Genomic DNA, 14,386 nt, shown 5'->3' on the forward strand with positions numbered 1-14,386 from the left:
AGTAAATTTAAAAGAGTGGGGACAGCCAAGTTTCAAATGGCAGGAACAATCCTTGACTTCACCCCAGGGAATGAAAGACCATTCCAAGGACAGGAAGGAGGAAAGGTAGAGGCACCTGGACCAAAACAAAAACAAAAACACAACCCAGATGGATAAAAAGATAGAAGGGTGATGCTACAGTGGGGACATGCTCACTCCTGGGGACTGTGAGGAGACAGTTTTATTCCTTACCAAGATGAAGCTCCTGCTGCTGAGTCTGGGACTGATCCTCATTTGTGCTCACACGGAAGGAACCCGTTATGGTTGGAAAAGAAAATTTGATCCACGGAAGGTAAAGCTCTGGAGCATTATCATTTTTATTTTAAAGGGTGGCATGTTAAAGGAGTGGGTTCAGACCTGAACTAAGAGCAATTGTGCCATATTAAAATGCAACAGTGCCGGGGAACTTCCATTTTCACTGAAGAGACAGTGGAAATGTCCTAGGTGTCGTGCCAAATGATCTGAGTTCTAATTCCCTCTTCTCATCCTGAGTCCTGCCCCATAGGCCAAGAGTTCAAGGAGAAGAGTGTCTGTGTGGCATTCCCTCTCCTCTTTTCTCACTTAATCATTTTTCTTATTTATTGCAGTATTCATGGGAGTGGTATTCCATTCTCCTGGCCTCTGATCAAAAGGAAAAGATTAAGAAAACAGTACCTTGAGGACTTTTGTGGAATATATCCATGCCTTGAAGAACTCTTCTGTAGTTTATAAATTCCACAGAATGTAAGTGGCTTTTTCAGTTGGGAAGGGAAAAATGAAAGAGTAGGTATGGTCTTAACCTAAACACACACACACACACACACACACACACACACACACACACACTCATGCACACAGAGATGTGCACATGCATACTGAGCCTGCATCCAAAATCACAGTCCCTCAGTTAACACTGGCCCAGGACTTGATGGACCTAGGGCTTTTCAAGATTCATCCATAAGAGTTGGTTACAAGAGTAAGTTTATTAGAAGTGGGGGATGCAGAGGGCAGAGGGGTATCAGAATCAAGGTTAGCATGACAATATGGAATAGTTCAAGGACATGGGATTTAGAATCAACAGAATGAATTTGATTTTTACCAGCTTTTGACCAAGAAAACCCATCCCTTTCCAGGTGTGGTGGCACCCACCTTTAATTCCAGTGACTCTGGAGGCTTGGGCAGGTGGATCATGAGTTTAAAGCCAGCCTCAGCAACTTAGTGAGATACTGTCACTAAATAAAATATAAAAAATGGCTGGGGATGTAGCTCAGAGATTACGCACCCCTTAATCACTTAAAAACATTTATCCCTCCCCACCCTCATTTTTCCCTGGACAAAAGCCGTGATAATGATTCTTCCTCTTGGTTTTTTGTGAGAACTGAGTCATGTGATGTTCATAAAGAACTCAGTTGTCAGGCGGGCAATTGGTGTATACTTAGCTAATGATCTTGACGAGTGGCGTGGTATGTTAGTAGTAAGCATGGGAATAGTAGCAATAAAGATGAGTTATTATTGAACTGCAATTCAAGCAGTTTTTAAGTCATTCTCCAAGAATCAAAGTATATGGAACAATTATAAATAAAATCTGTTAGGTAATTTTACAAAAACTATTCCAAAGGTAAGTGAAATCAGAAACTCAGTTTATAGGGAGAATAGAGGATGAGGAAGCCAGCCTCATCAATATGTCCTGGGCACCAACTCATTCTTTTTTACAGTACAAAAGGAGAGTGTACTGAAATTTTGCTTGTTTCAAACAAAACAGAAAAGGATGGTGTATATTCTCTTAAATGTAAGTATACCACAAATGTTCTTTCTAAATTATATTTTCAACTGCAAGGAATTTACTGAACTCCAATATCATTAAGATATTTATCAATAACTGATCAATACCTATTTACGTAATATAATAGGGGCCATGTATTACCCAATGTCCTTGATACAGAATAAACTTATGTGCAAAAGCCAATGCCAAGCTTATAATACCATCAAAGACAGAATGCAGTGTGGTCAGACGTACCTCCTTCTGCAACAAAGGTAATTGGCAGGAGGGGAAAGGTAAACTGGTAGGATAGCTGCTCGTTTTCTGCCATCTGTGTGATGATGCCTGGTGGCCATTGCCACACATATAGCCCAGGATGGAGCACCAGATATGTAATGCCAGAGGGCTTATTGGGAAGACAGCAACATTATTGACAGAGATGGTGAGGGAGGTGGACAGGTCTCAGAAAGGACGATAGAGGGTGGGTTACTGCTGAGACTGAATGTTCTACACTCATGGTCAATTTACCAGTGTCCTTTTTAGAAGTCCTTCATGAAGCCCGGGCATTGGACATCTTCACTATGTCTTCTAGAAGATGCATTGTGTTTTTTTCATGGAAAGAATAGGTAAAAGGTTTCCATTGTTTCCCACGAAATAAAGAAGTTCTGAGCTGTATTCTGTTTTCTTCACAGATGATGGACATAATACATTTAAAGTACTTGAAACGGACTATTGTAACTATATTATTTTTTTATCTCATAAGTAAAAATAATGGGAATACAGTCCAACTGATGGAGCTCTACGGTAGAGTATTTTCATGCTGACACTCATCTTGGGTGGGAGGAAAGGGAACGAAGGAACCCTAGACAAAATGATCTCCCCAAGGTTATCCCCTACTGTCTCTTCCCCACTGAAGACAGATGTATTCCTTTGGGAGTCCTCAGGCTCACTGAAGGGAAGATCTTGAAACCTCTCATTGTGCCAGAAAGATGACTTATTGATGTCAGATTCAGAACAGGTCCTGACATACAATTGTCACCACCCATTTTGCTGTTCTCCTGGAGCCCTGTCCTCTCATTCTCCTCTATGGTCAAGACATAAGTCACAACAGTAATGTCACTGTTCCCACAGGTCGAGCACCAGATGTGAGCTCAGAACTCATGAAGAAATTTGTAAAACTTTGTAAAAAACATGGAATTGTTAAAGAAAACATATTGGACCTGACCACTGTTGGTAAGTTTAGCTAGCTGGCCTTCTCCTCCTGAAATTCATGTCCACAGAAAAGGAAAGTCCAAGGGAAGATAATCAGCCTCCTTTGTGCCAACATGGAGAAGCATCCAATTTCTCTTAGGGAAATATAATGGGGCTGGTGTCTATCTGAATGTCTTCTCTTGTGCCTCTGCAGACCGCTGTATCCAGGCCCGAGGTGAAACACAGTCCTAACTCTCCAGGTAGGTGATCTCTGACCCTGATGCAGGTACTGAACCAGGGAACAGTGCCTTCCAAAACCATTAGGGACTTGTGCCCAAAGATTGCATGAAGAAAAACAACATCGAGGGCTTTCTGTACTCTCTATAAGCCCACTGGCATTACACATCTGGTGCTCTGCCCTGGGCAATGTGCTGTGGCAATGTCACACAGATGGCAGGCAATGAGAAGTTCTCCTACCCAATTTACTTTTCCCCCTTCCAACTATCTTTGTTGCAGAGGGAGGTACACATGACCAATTTGTACACAGTTTTCAGTTGGATGACCTTGGGTCAGGACCTAGTCTTACCATGAACTTTTGCACAAATGGCCTAAGCAACCAAAAAAAAGGAAGCAGTGATGTGTTCCTTACAGAGTGCTGCGTGCAGGGGATGCAGGTGGAAAAGGCTCAGTTCCTGATAATGAGCTTAAGGTTATCAGGACTCGAAGGTTGAAATGGGAAAAGAATAATAGGGTGTGAGTAAGAAACCCACATAAATATGAATCTGTGTTTGTGGTCCATCTTCCAAGCCCAGGAAGCCATCTCGCCTTCCAGTTAGGATAAGAATATCTTCTCTGACTCTGCACATCCTTGACTTCTCTCTCCAGAATGGAACTGACTCATCTTTCCATTGTCCTCCAACCTGAAGAACAGACCCGGGTTTAAAAAAAAAAAAATAAGAATTTCCCTTTGTTCTCAGTTCAGTCCCAGGAATGAGTGATGAGTTTCTGTGTTCTCTTCAGGGCAGAGAGAAAGTTTCCTCGCCTGGGCTCCAGCATCATCTATCTCCTTCCTCATGGCTACGCCATCTCATGACAAGTTCTGTCACCTGATTTCCACCACTGTCACATATGAGTGTGTCATCCTGGATTTCGAGATCTTCCCAGATTGCTGAGGAAGATTCATCCATTCACCAAGAATCAAAGGCTTTCTCTAAATTTCTCTCTTTGCCACACCCAGGTCATCTGTACATGAAGAAGTCTTTCTCTACCCCTTCAATAAATGATCAGCCCTGAAGTCCTGTGACTTGTCCTTGTTCTGGGAGAATGTGAGGCTAAAGTGGGAGGATGAGAAGACCTCCTGGTCCCAGCACCAGAAATCCTCCTCCAGCGTCTCAGAGTCTACCCTGTGTTTCAGGATTCTCCCGTCTCCTGCAGTAATGCTCGGACCATCATCCCAAGTCCCCTGAAGGCTGTTTGCCCTTTTATCTGCATATTTTTTAGTACTCCATAAGAGTCTTATGTGTACTGTAAGTATATAAGACTTGCTCCATAGTTTCTTTGCTGAGGTTGGCTTTGAACTCATGATCCTCCTGCCTCAGCCTCCCAAGCGCTCCATAGTTTCTTTATCTTAGAATTCTCTTTTTCAATGTGGCACTGAGAGAGTGGCTGTGGTGTGACTGTCACCAGATCAATGTGGTTTGGGCATGCCTTGTGCAAATATAAAGGCTCCATCATCATGGGCATGAAGGTTAATGAGAGAACACTATCTACACTTTGAAGCTCCCTGTATCTTTCTGTGTCCCCAGATAAGAAAACTAAATCAGGTTCAGGTGTATTTGCCGCAGTCTGGCTGGGCACAATTCAGGAGCCACTTGTCAAAAGAAACTAACTTTATTTTTAGAACCACACACGATAAACAAAACAGCTCCTCAGGAAAAAACCCTCAGAGCCCAACTGCCACCACCGGCTTCCCATAAGCCACACACCCCAACAACCTTTTCCTCCCACAATCCTCCTGCTCTTGAGGCCGATTGGCTGGGTTGCATGGGCGGAGCCAAAAAAGTCCCCCAATGAGCAGCTCCGTGGTCTGAAAGGGCAGGGAAACAGCCCAATGAGCATCACCGCAGAGGAGCCAATCAGCTAGATGTTGCTGGGGCCGCTGTGAGCCAATCATCAGCTGGCAGTCTGAAAGTTTGCTGGGACCCCTTCAGCTCATCAGCTGGCAGTCTGAAAGTTTGCTGGGGCCCCTTCGGCTGTGGCTCTCAACATGTATTCCTCCTCAAATACTTGGTCTGGTTGCCAAAATATGGCAAAAGGTTATGTAGAAAGCCCACCAGTTATGGTAGGATCCTCCTCCTCCCCACTTCTTTTGAAATGGGTTTCACAATGTTGTCCAGGCTAGCCTCAAAGTCCCTCGCCCAAGCCATCCTCCTACCTCAGCCTCCTTAGTTCAGGCACATGCCACCACAGCTGACTTGCCATTCCTTAATGATGGCATTTAAGGGACAGGAAAGGTGAGGCCTAGACTGCATGTTCCAATATCCTCGAGAATACTTAGGAAATAATAACAATAGCAAGAGCCACATTGATGATGGGAAATGGCTGGACAGTACCACATGCTGAGAAAATACAGCCCAGATAAAGTCATGAAAAGCCCCTTGGCTATCTCCACATCAAGACAGCTCACACGGAGGCCCACCCCTTCAACTCCAAATATTTTGTGCAAATGAGACATGACATATTAAGAACACTCAAAGACAGAGGGGAATGTCTATATATCAGAAGCAGAGCAATCCCTTTCTAATGAAAGAATAGGGGAAACCACGTGGGAACCAGAGAGTAAACGGGCCCGAGCAATGCTGTCCTCTGGGATCTGAGGACAGATCTGAGACAATGATGCGTGTTTGGGGGCAAGTGTCAGAAAGCTAGGCAAGGGTGCGGGCTGAAGATGTACCTCCAAGGTCCAGGAGCTGAGCCAGAGAGACCCACCCCTTCAACTCCAAGGGACTTGGACAGCTCCTCTCCCCTACCTGGAGTCACAGAAAGAGGCTGTGGGCCTGTGGTTGCAGAAGCGACAACTTCCAAACTTTAGGAAAAGTACCCTTAATCTCCTGGGACTGGCCCGACTCTCACATTTAGGCTTCAGTGTTTTCACAGCTGGCCTGACTCTCATGGCTGGCTCTAGATTGTTCTGGTGGACATGAAGCATCTCATAAAACACCAACATAAGACAAGAGCACTCTGAGATCAAAAAAAAAAAAAAAAACTTTTGCAATTCACTAACACGATTCTCTCCTGGCTAAATTGAGTCACAACTACTTCTCTATCAATTGCAGATTTATGTCTGTGTACCTACATTTCTTGTACATAAGCTTTATTAGCTATCCAACCATTGAATAGTCCCTGCAATTCTTTTTTTTTTACTTTTATTGGTTTTATTTTTAAAAAATACATGACAGCAGAATGCATTTCAATTCTTATTACACATGTATACCACAATTTTTCATATCTTTGTATATAGAGATGTTCATGGCAATTCATGCCCTTATACATGTACTTTGGTTTTTTTGCATTACAATTTTTATTATACATATATACCACAATTTTTCATATCTCTGTTTATATATAAAGTATGTTGATACCCAATTCAAGTCTTCGTACATGTACTTTGGATAATGATGTCCATTACATTCCACCATCCTTCCTAATCCCCTGCCCCCTCCTTTTCCCTCCCACCCCTCTTCCCTATCTGGAATTCATGTATTCCTTCCATGTTCCCCCCTCCCTATCCCACTATGAGTCACCCTCCTTATATCAGAGAAAACATTCGGGATTTTTTTTTTTTTAAATTGGCTAACTTCGCTTAGCATTATCTTCTCCAACACCATCCATTTACCTGCAAATGCCATGATTTTATTCTCTTTTAATGATGAGTAAAATTCCATTGTGTATATATATGCCACATTTTTTTTTTATCCATTCATCCATTGAAGGGCATCTAGGTTGGCTCCACAGTTTAGCTATTGTGAATTGTGCTGCTATAAACATCAATGTGCTGTGTCCCTGTAGTATGCTGTTTTTAAGTCCTTTGGGTATTGTCCAAGGAGAGGGATAGCTGGGTCAAATGGTGGTTCCATTACCAGATTTCCAAGGAATCTCCATACAGCTTTCCATATTGGCTGTACCAATTTGCAGTCCTACTAGTAATGTATGAGTGTGCCTTTCCCCCCACATCCTCACCAACAGTTATTGTTGTTTGTCTTCATAATAGCTGCCATTCTGCCTGGAGTGAGATGAAATTTTAGAGTGGTTTTGATATGAATTTCTCTGATTGCTAGAGATGATGAGCACTTTTTCATACATTTGTTGATTGATTGTTAAGCCTGGAAACTCAGCCATAGTCTAGATCAGCCTCTATGATCTGCCCACTCTTTCCTTTACTGTTAACAGTGGCCACTTTGACAACATCTAAAGCAAGAGATTTGGGTGGGATGGGTCCTTCAGTCTCTTCTTCACCAGTGGACTCCCTGTCAGGGCAGCAGCTTGATCTCTTACTAAGCCTGGACACCCACTTCCTGTCACTGCTTACAATGCTTCACTTTGGGATCCCAAAACAGCGGCACTCAGTCAACTTCCAGCGAGGCTGCAGGTAGGGAGGGCATCTTTAGTGATGCTCTGCTACTGTGTCCCTTCACTTGCAGCTTGGCTGCCTCTAGCCCCGGCCCCTCCCTCTTGTTAGTTTTGCTGAAAGCAGCAAGAAACTCCCAACACCACACCATCCACCATGCGGCCAGCGCATTGGTTTCATTAATGAGGATCTTGGCATAAAAGTTAGCTAGTGAGATCAAAATAAACACACAGACTCAGTTACCTTTTTCTATGACCAGGTCAGAGACGGCTCCCCCTCTCTGGTTCCCACGTCTAACCGCCCGGCAGGGCAGCAAGGATTACTCAGGGCTAGCAGGAGAGAGAGAGAGAGCGATCACGCCAGGGAGTAGCCTTTTATTTGGGAACAAGAAATTCAGGGGAGAATTCCATCCAATGAAGGTTGAAGGGGGGGCTGCACTCCAAGGTCAGGGTCAGTGATTGGGCCCCTGGGGTCAGTGGTCAGTCACACCCCCACACGGACAGGTTCTCTCAACAGGAGAGGGCCGGGAAAGCTCCGACACAGCCAGAGCGCCTCAGACCCAAACCGGGAGCCACCCAGTCACGTGTGAGAATGGCTCCCCACAACACCAGACTTTCAACACCCTTGTTTTTTTTTTTTTTTAAATCTAGTCTCCAGTTCTACAGCCTGCATCTTCCATAGAACAGGAAGCAAATGTTTGACCAAAGGTTTTGCCAACATGTAACTAGAGGTAGCAGCTTTCCAGGCTGTGATACCTGAATTTCTCTCTCTCTCTCTCTCTCTCTCTCTCTCTCTCTCTCTCTCTCATTCACTCTCTCTTTTTTTGTACCAGAGATTGAACTCAAGAGCACTCAACCACTGAGTCATATCCTTAGCCATATATTTTTTTAAAATTTTATTTGAGACAGTCTCACTGAGTTGCTTAGCACCTTGCAGTTCCTGGGGCTGGCTTTGAACTGGCAATCCTCCTGTCTCAGCCTCCCAAGCCGCTGGGATTATAGGCATGTGCTACAGTGCCTGTCAACACTTGAATTCTTCATAATCTTCTTCCAGTCAACTGGCCATGCATTTTGAAGTTGGATATATTGTCTCATCTAGAAAGTCTCCACCATATGGCGTTGTCTTGAGCCAGCCATAGGCTGTGTGTGTGACTTGTGAGCATTTGAGCAGCTGAGGGGATTGGAGTGATGCTGCTCTGACTGAGCAGTGTGACAGATGTGTCCTTTTTGCTCCTTCTGCCTATGATCCCCACGCAGCTTGAGATGGGAGTGGCTTTCTAAGGTGTCAGTAATCTGCTGACCACAAGACACCACCAAGTCACCCCTGAAACCCAACCCTTGATTTATTTGGGTTGAACTTTCTCGAATATCCTCCCCTCAATAAGTAGGAGGGTTCCAGACATGCTCTCTCTTTTTTGTCTTTCTTGCCTCCTATGTGGGAGCTGAGGCCGAGGAGCCACCACTGAACACCAAGAAAGGCATTTTCTGTCTCTGTGTGGTTATTTAGTAGCCAGCCCAGTTCACCTGGAGTGACCCTGACTCATTCAGTTGCATGTCACAGCAGGGCATATTCTTTGAGTTAGCCCGGAGCTAGACTTAGCTAATTAGAATTGTGATAAAGCCAGATGCTCCACTTACAAATGGAGATGAAGACCTAGGTCAGTAGAGGGCCTCAAAAATGTGGAGTAATTTGAATTCTATAAAGAAAAAAGCCTGAGGATGTTTGTTGGTTAGTTTCCTTAAAGTTATTAAAGACAGGAAACTCAATCCAATTGAGGTAGATACCCCTTATTATGTACATTTTGCTTGAACGTTCCCATGACACTGACTTTATAACTCAGCATCCCCTCCTGCCCCAGGTTCATAGCTATTAGTCTCATGGCCATAAAGAGTAGTTGCTTTTCTTTGGAAAGTGTGGTCTCCTTGTGACTGTGGTGTCCTCGAAGAATAAATGAGTTCTTATTTTTTTTTTAGAGAGATTATTTTAACCCAAATGCAATAGATCAATACCATGAACCTATTGATTTGATGACAGAGTTCATTATCAGCAAGATAATGTGTATTTTCTTCAACAGGTTAAAGTGAATATACTAATTTTCTCTTACCATAATTAAATCTCAAAAAATTATGAATGATCTGTAGAGTGTAATACCATAAATAAAATTTACATAACATAGAGAACAATGCAAGACTTTATTTATGGAGACCTATACTCAGATTCTCTCACCCATGTCCCCCGCGGGTGGTAGAATTTGGGTTTCCTCTGGGTGAAACAGGCTGGCTGCGGAATAAAAGTTAAGAAAGAGAAAATGGCAAAGAAACCACATATACAGGAAGTAATTTAGAAAGCAGGGGTGTGACGGCTCTTTGATCTTAGGGATTGAGTGTCCACACTGGAAAGAGAGTGAAAGCCAGTGTTTGCTTTGTTTATATGGGGGAAACACCAAAGGTTTTCCATAGAATGTTCTTCGCCAATTAAGGTAGGAGGTGGGCTGTAGGGATTCTGGCTGTGGGTAAGTACAAGGCAGCAGTCCTCTGGTTAGCAAACTCCCAGAGGGTGACAGGTGCTCTGTTATCCACACTTGGAATATTCTACAGTTTCTCCCTTGTGGGAAGCCATTCTCGCATGTGATTTGAGTTACCTCCCTGGCTGGGTGTGAGGCACTTAGACACACTGTGTCAGAGCCTTCCCCACCCTGCCCCAGGTGTGAGGGCTTGTCCATGTGGGGGTGTGCCTGACCACTGACCTGAAGACCAATCACTGACCCTGACCTTAGAATGCTCCCCCCCCCCGACCTTCATTGGATGGAATTTTCCCTTGAATTTTTTGTTCCCCAATAAAAGCTCACTCCCTGGCGTGTTTCCCTCTCTCTCACTGGCCTCTCCTGTTAACCTCACTACCGCATTAGGTGGCTGGAGGCAGGAGCTTGGATTAGCTGTCTCTGAGCTGGGCATAAAAGGTAACTGAGAGTCATGTCTCTTTAATTTAAACTCACTAGTTAATTTCTATGCTTCGAACCTCTATTATGAAGCTAGCGTGCTGGTTGCGTGGCTGACTCCCTGGACTAGTAAGATGACTAATACATGCTCAATGACTAGCTGCTATGGCAATGTCCTCCATGACGAGGTTCTGTGCTAGAGTCTTATCAGTCTTGACCTTAATCTCAGACACTCAGCTTTTGGGATAAAGGAACTCTCTCAGACAGCACCTATGTGTTACTGCACCTAAACCTGTGCACATAACAGTAAATTTATACCATGAGCAATATGTACTAATGATGTCAATGACCTAATGAAACTGATGGATATAAATAAAGTTGGCAGCTCAGATGAGGAGCCCCTTTTACTTTGCCCCTGCACCTTGTTTACTTCTGTCTTTGTTTTTCTTACATCTGGCACTCAAAACAGGAACCTCCCTAGATAGATGTGTTAACAGGGGAAGGGAGTGGTTTACCATCTGGAAGAGGCTTTTGACATGCGTCTTCCATGGGCTGGTACCTTTCTCTACTGGTAAGCTATGGGAAATTCCCTATCTGATGCTGTTATTGAGCTGAAATTTCGTATTTACTTCTCAAGGCTGGACCTACCAGCCTTGCTTTGCTGGCAGAAATAGATTCTCTTTGCCCCTGGTACCAAGAAAGTGGATCTTTAAATTCAAAAGATTGGGAAGATACAGGTAAAAACCTTCAGGAGGAGCCATGAGCTCCTGTGCCTGTGCTGCGTGTTTGGTATCTTTGTTGTGATGCTATTTCTGAAATTTCTATTGCTCAGCAAATGTCTCCTCCACCCAGTGTTAGATCTCCCTCAATAATGCCCTCTACAGAGCCATGTCTGCACCATCCCCCTTCTGTTGCCACAGCAGGCTCCAGATAGACCTTGCTTAACTGAGTGCTTGTGGCAAGTGGTGGTGGAGGAGGGAGAAACACATACTTTAGCCATCTGTCCTATTAGGCTTGATCTCACTGACGAGGCAGAACATGAACAGTTACCTTTTCCTGTAGTTAAAGAATTATGACACACTGTTTAGGAAAGTGGCATAAATAGTAGTTTTACCCTCAATATGATCAAGGGACTAGGAATGGGACATGCCTTAATTCATTGTAATTGGAAGGCGTTAGTTAAAATGGGTACTTTTCCTGCTCAGAATACTGTGTTTTTGCAAGAGTATTCTAACTTGGCTTGTGTCCAGGCTGAAGATAATGCACAAGGAAACATGAACATTAATCATGATGATCTTTTCAGAGTTGGGCAATGGGTGCTTTACATCAACAAGCTCAGTTGCCTGTCCCTGCCATTGCTCGGTAGAACACTTGTATGTAAAGTGTGGCATTGGAGTCCCGACACCAGGACCCCTCTAAGTCATCTACAGCAATCCAACGAACTTCCAGAGAACCCTTCATAAATTTTGTTAATCACTTAACCAAAGCAATAGAGCAACAGGTTGACAACTTGGAAGCTGTTAACATTTTAACCAAACAATTGGCATATACAAATGCCAAACAAGATTGCAAAGAAGTAATGAAGTCTATTCAACTGTATTCTACTTTGTCAGATATGAAAAAGTCACGTCAGAATGCAGGGATGGAAACTCATCAGGGGGTTTAAAGTAGTAGCTTTGCTTGCTACTACTTTAAACCCCCTGATAAATTATGTTAAAATTACAAGGAACCTGGTCATCTTCAAAAGGACTGTAGGGTTAAAAGGGAGACTCAGAAACATCCCAAACAAAAGTGCCTCATATGTCAAAAAGGCTTTCATTAGGCCAATCAATGTCGATCTAAAACTGATATGTTGGGAAACCCATTTTGGGTCCCCCCGCCCAACGCAAACCCAGGCAAAAGGAAGGGGAATCCATTTCTCCAACCCCATCCCTGACAGGAATGCTTCCAGTTCACACAGAACATCTTCCAGATATCCTTTCATGCCACTAGAGGGAGCGCTGGCATAGATTTAATTATTGCTAAAGATGTCCAAGTACAACTTCCTGGGGAGGTATGTAAAATTGCCAAGCAGAGTCAAGGGCCTTTACCTAAGAAAACTTTTGGATTAATTTGGCCTCGTTCCCATATTGCTAAAGAAGGAATAGTCGTCATTCCTGGGGTGATGGATTCGATTATACTGGTACAGTATATATCCAGGTGTGGTCCCATATGCCTTTAAGCCTCCCCAAAGGATCGTCTATTGCTTAATTGATTGTAGTCCCCTATATTCCAGCTCAACAACCTTTAAATGAAAGGGGAAGTACAGGATTTACCTCCACTATCATTGGAGCATGTTTTCCAATCACTGAAAGTAGACTTTAATTGACTCTTTGTTTAAATGATCAGCCAACTACAGGACTGGAGATACAGGTGCAGATGTCACCATAATTCCTCTTTTGGTATGGCCTCATTCATGGCCACTTCAAAAGGCTACCTTGGTCTGGGGCATAGGGGGCAGTAAAGAGCAGATATCCAAGGGCTTCCTGGGGTTGCGATGTTTGGCCCCTTCCAACACACAACTAATCGTCAGTCATATTCAGCCATATGTTATGGCAATACCTTTTCCTATATGGAAAACTTCAAATGTCTGAGGAATTGCCTTTTTTGTAGGGGCCTCTGCAGATCTGACTGACTTACCACTAAGTTGGAAAGTCACCACCTCTGTCTGGGTTGAACAGTGGCCATTGTCAAAGGAAAAGGGGGCAGCTGCAGAGGCCCTTATTCAAGAACAATTACAATTGGGACATAACAAACCTTCTACTAGTCCTTGGAGTACACCCATTTTTGTTATAAAAAAGAAATCAGGAAAATGGAGACTATTGCAAGATTTAAGAGAAACTAATAAAGGTATCCAACCTATGGGTCCACTCCAATGTGGATTGTCAAACCCAATGTAATTCCTCAAAATTTATCTCTATATGTCATTGACTTAAAGGGCTGTTTTTTTTATTATTCCCCCTTTTCCTGATGATTAGGAAAAATTTACCTTTACTGTCCCCATTTTTAATCATCATAAGCCTGCTAATAGCTTTCATTGGAAAGTTCTCCCACCAGGGATACTAAACAGTCCAACATTATGTCAATATTTTGTTAATAATGCTTTGCTCTCTTTGCATCAGAAATTTCCTCACTTACTTGTTTATCATTATATGGATGATATTTTACTTGAAACACAAAACATCATAGATGAAAATCTACATTTGTTTCAGGAAGTATTATTACAATACTTAGAATAGAAAAGAATACAAAAGAATAGATAAGATTTAATGTCAAATCCCTATTAGCTACTTGGGACATACATTACTTTAAAGATATTCAATTCCTCACATCCCAAATTTAACCTTTACTTCTAAATTTTCCTTGGCTTATTTACAGCAATTTCTAGGACATTTGAACTGGATACGCCCTAATATTCCATTAACTACCGAAATGTTCTCTTATCTTTTTCCAGATATTAAATAAACAACAGGACCCTACATCCACCCTTTACCTGACTCCTCCTCTAAAACAAACTTTACCAAAATTAACAAGAAATTGTCAACAGTATTGATGGATCGACTTTCTGTATCAAATGTGCCATTATTAATAGTAATTTTCATTGGAAAATCCATGTTTTTGCAGTGATAATTGTCATTTATAATAAGAAATTATATATATTAAAATGTTTATACTCTCCTCATTTTTCAGGCCACAATGTTTTACATTTTGCTGATATGTATGCACAACTGGTTGCTGATGGCCACACTAGAATTTTATCCTTAACAGGCACAGACATTCATGTTCTATACCTAACTTATGAAAAAACTTTACA

General features: G+C 42.8%; 1 protein-coding gene across 1 annotated transcript in view; it reads left to right on the forward strand.

Moving 5' to 3' along the window:
• Window positions 1–235: 235 nt before the first annotated feature.
• The window catches only part of LOC143385482 (major urinary protein 20-like), a 51,064-nt gene continuing 36,913 nt past the window's right edge, over window positions 236–14,386 (forward strand). The window contains exons 1-3 of the mRNA XM_077107967.1: window positions 236–331; window positions 3,183–3,228; window positions 7,418–7,616. Coding sequence (XP_076964082.1) covers window positions 236–331; window positions 3,183–3,228; window positions 7,418–7,616 — 341 coding nt within the window. The remainder of the gene's footprint in view (window positions 332–3,182; window positions 3,229–7,417; window positions 7,617–14,386) is intronic.

Source organism: Callospermophilus lateralis, chromosome 2 (genome assembly GCF_048772815.1).
Source record: "Callospermophilus lateralis isolate mCalLat2 chromosome 2, mCalLat2.hap1, whole genome shotgun sequence".
NCBI lineage: Eukaryota > Metazoa > Chordata > Mammalia > Rodentia > Sciuridae > Callospermophilus > Callospermophilus lateralis.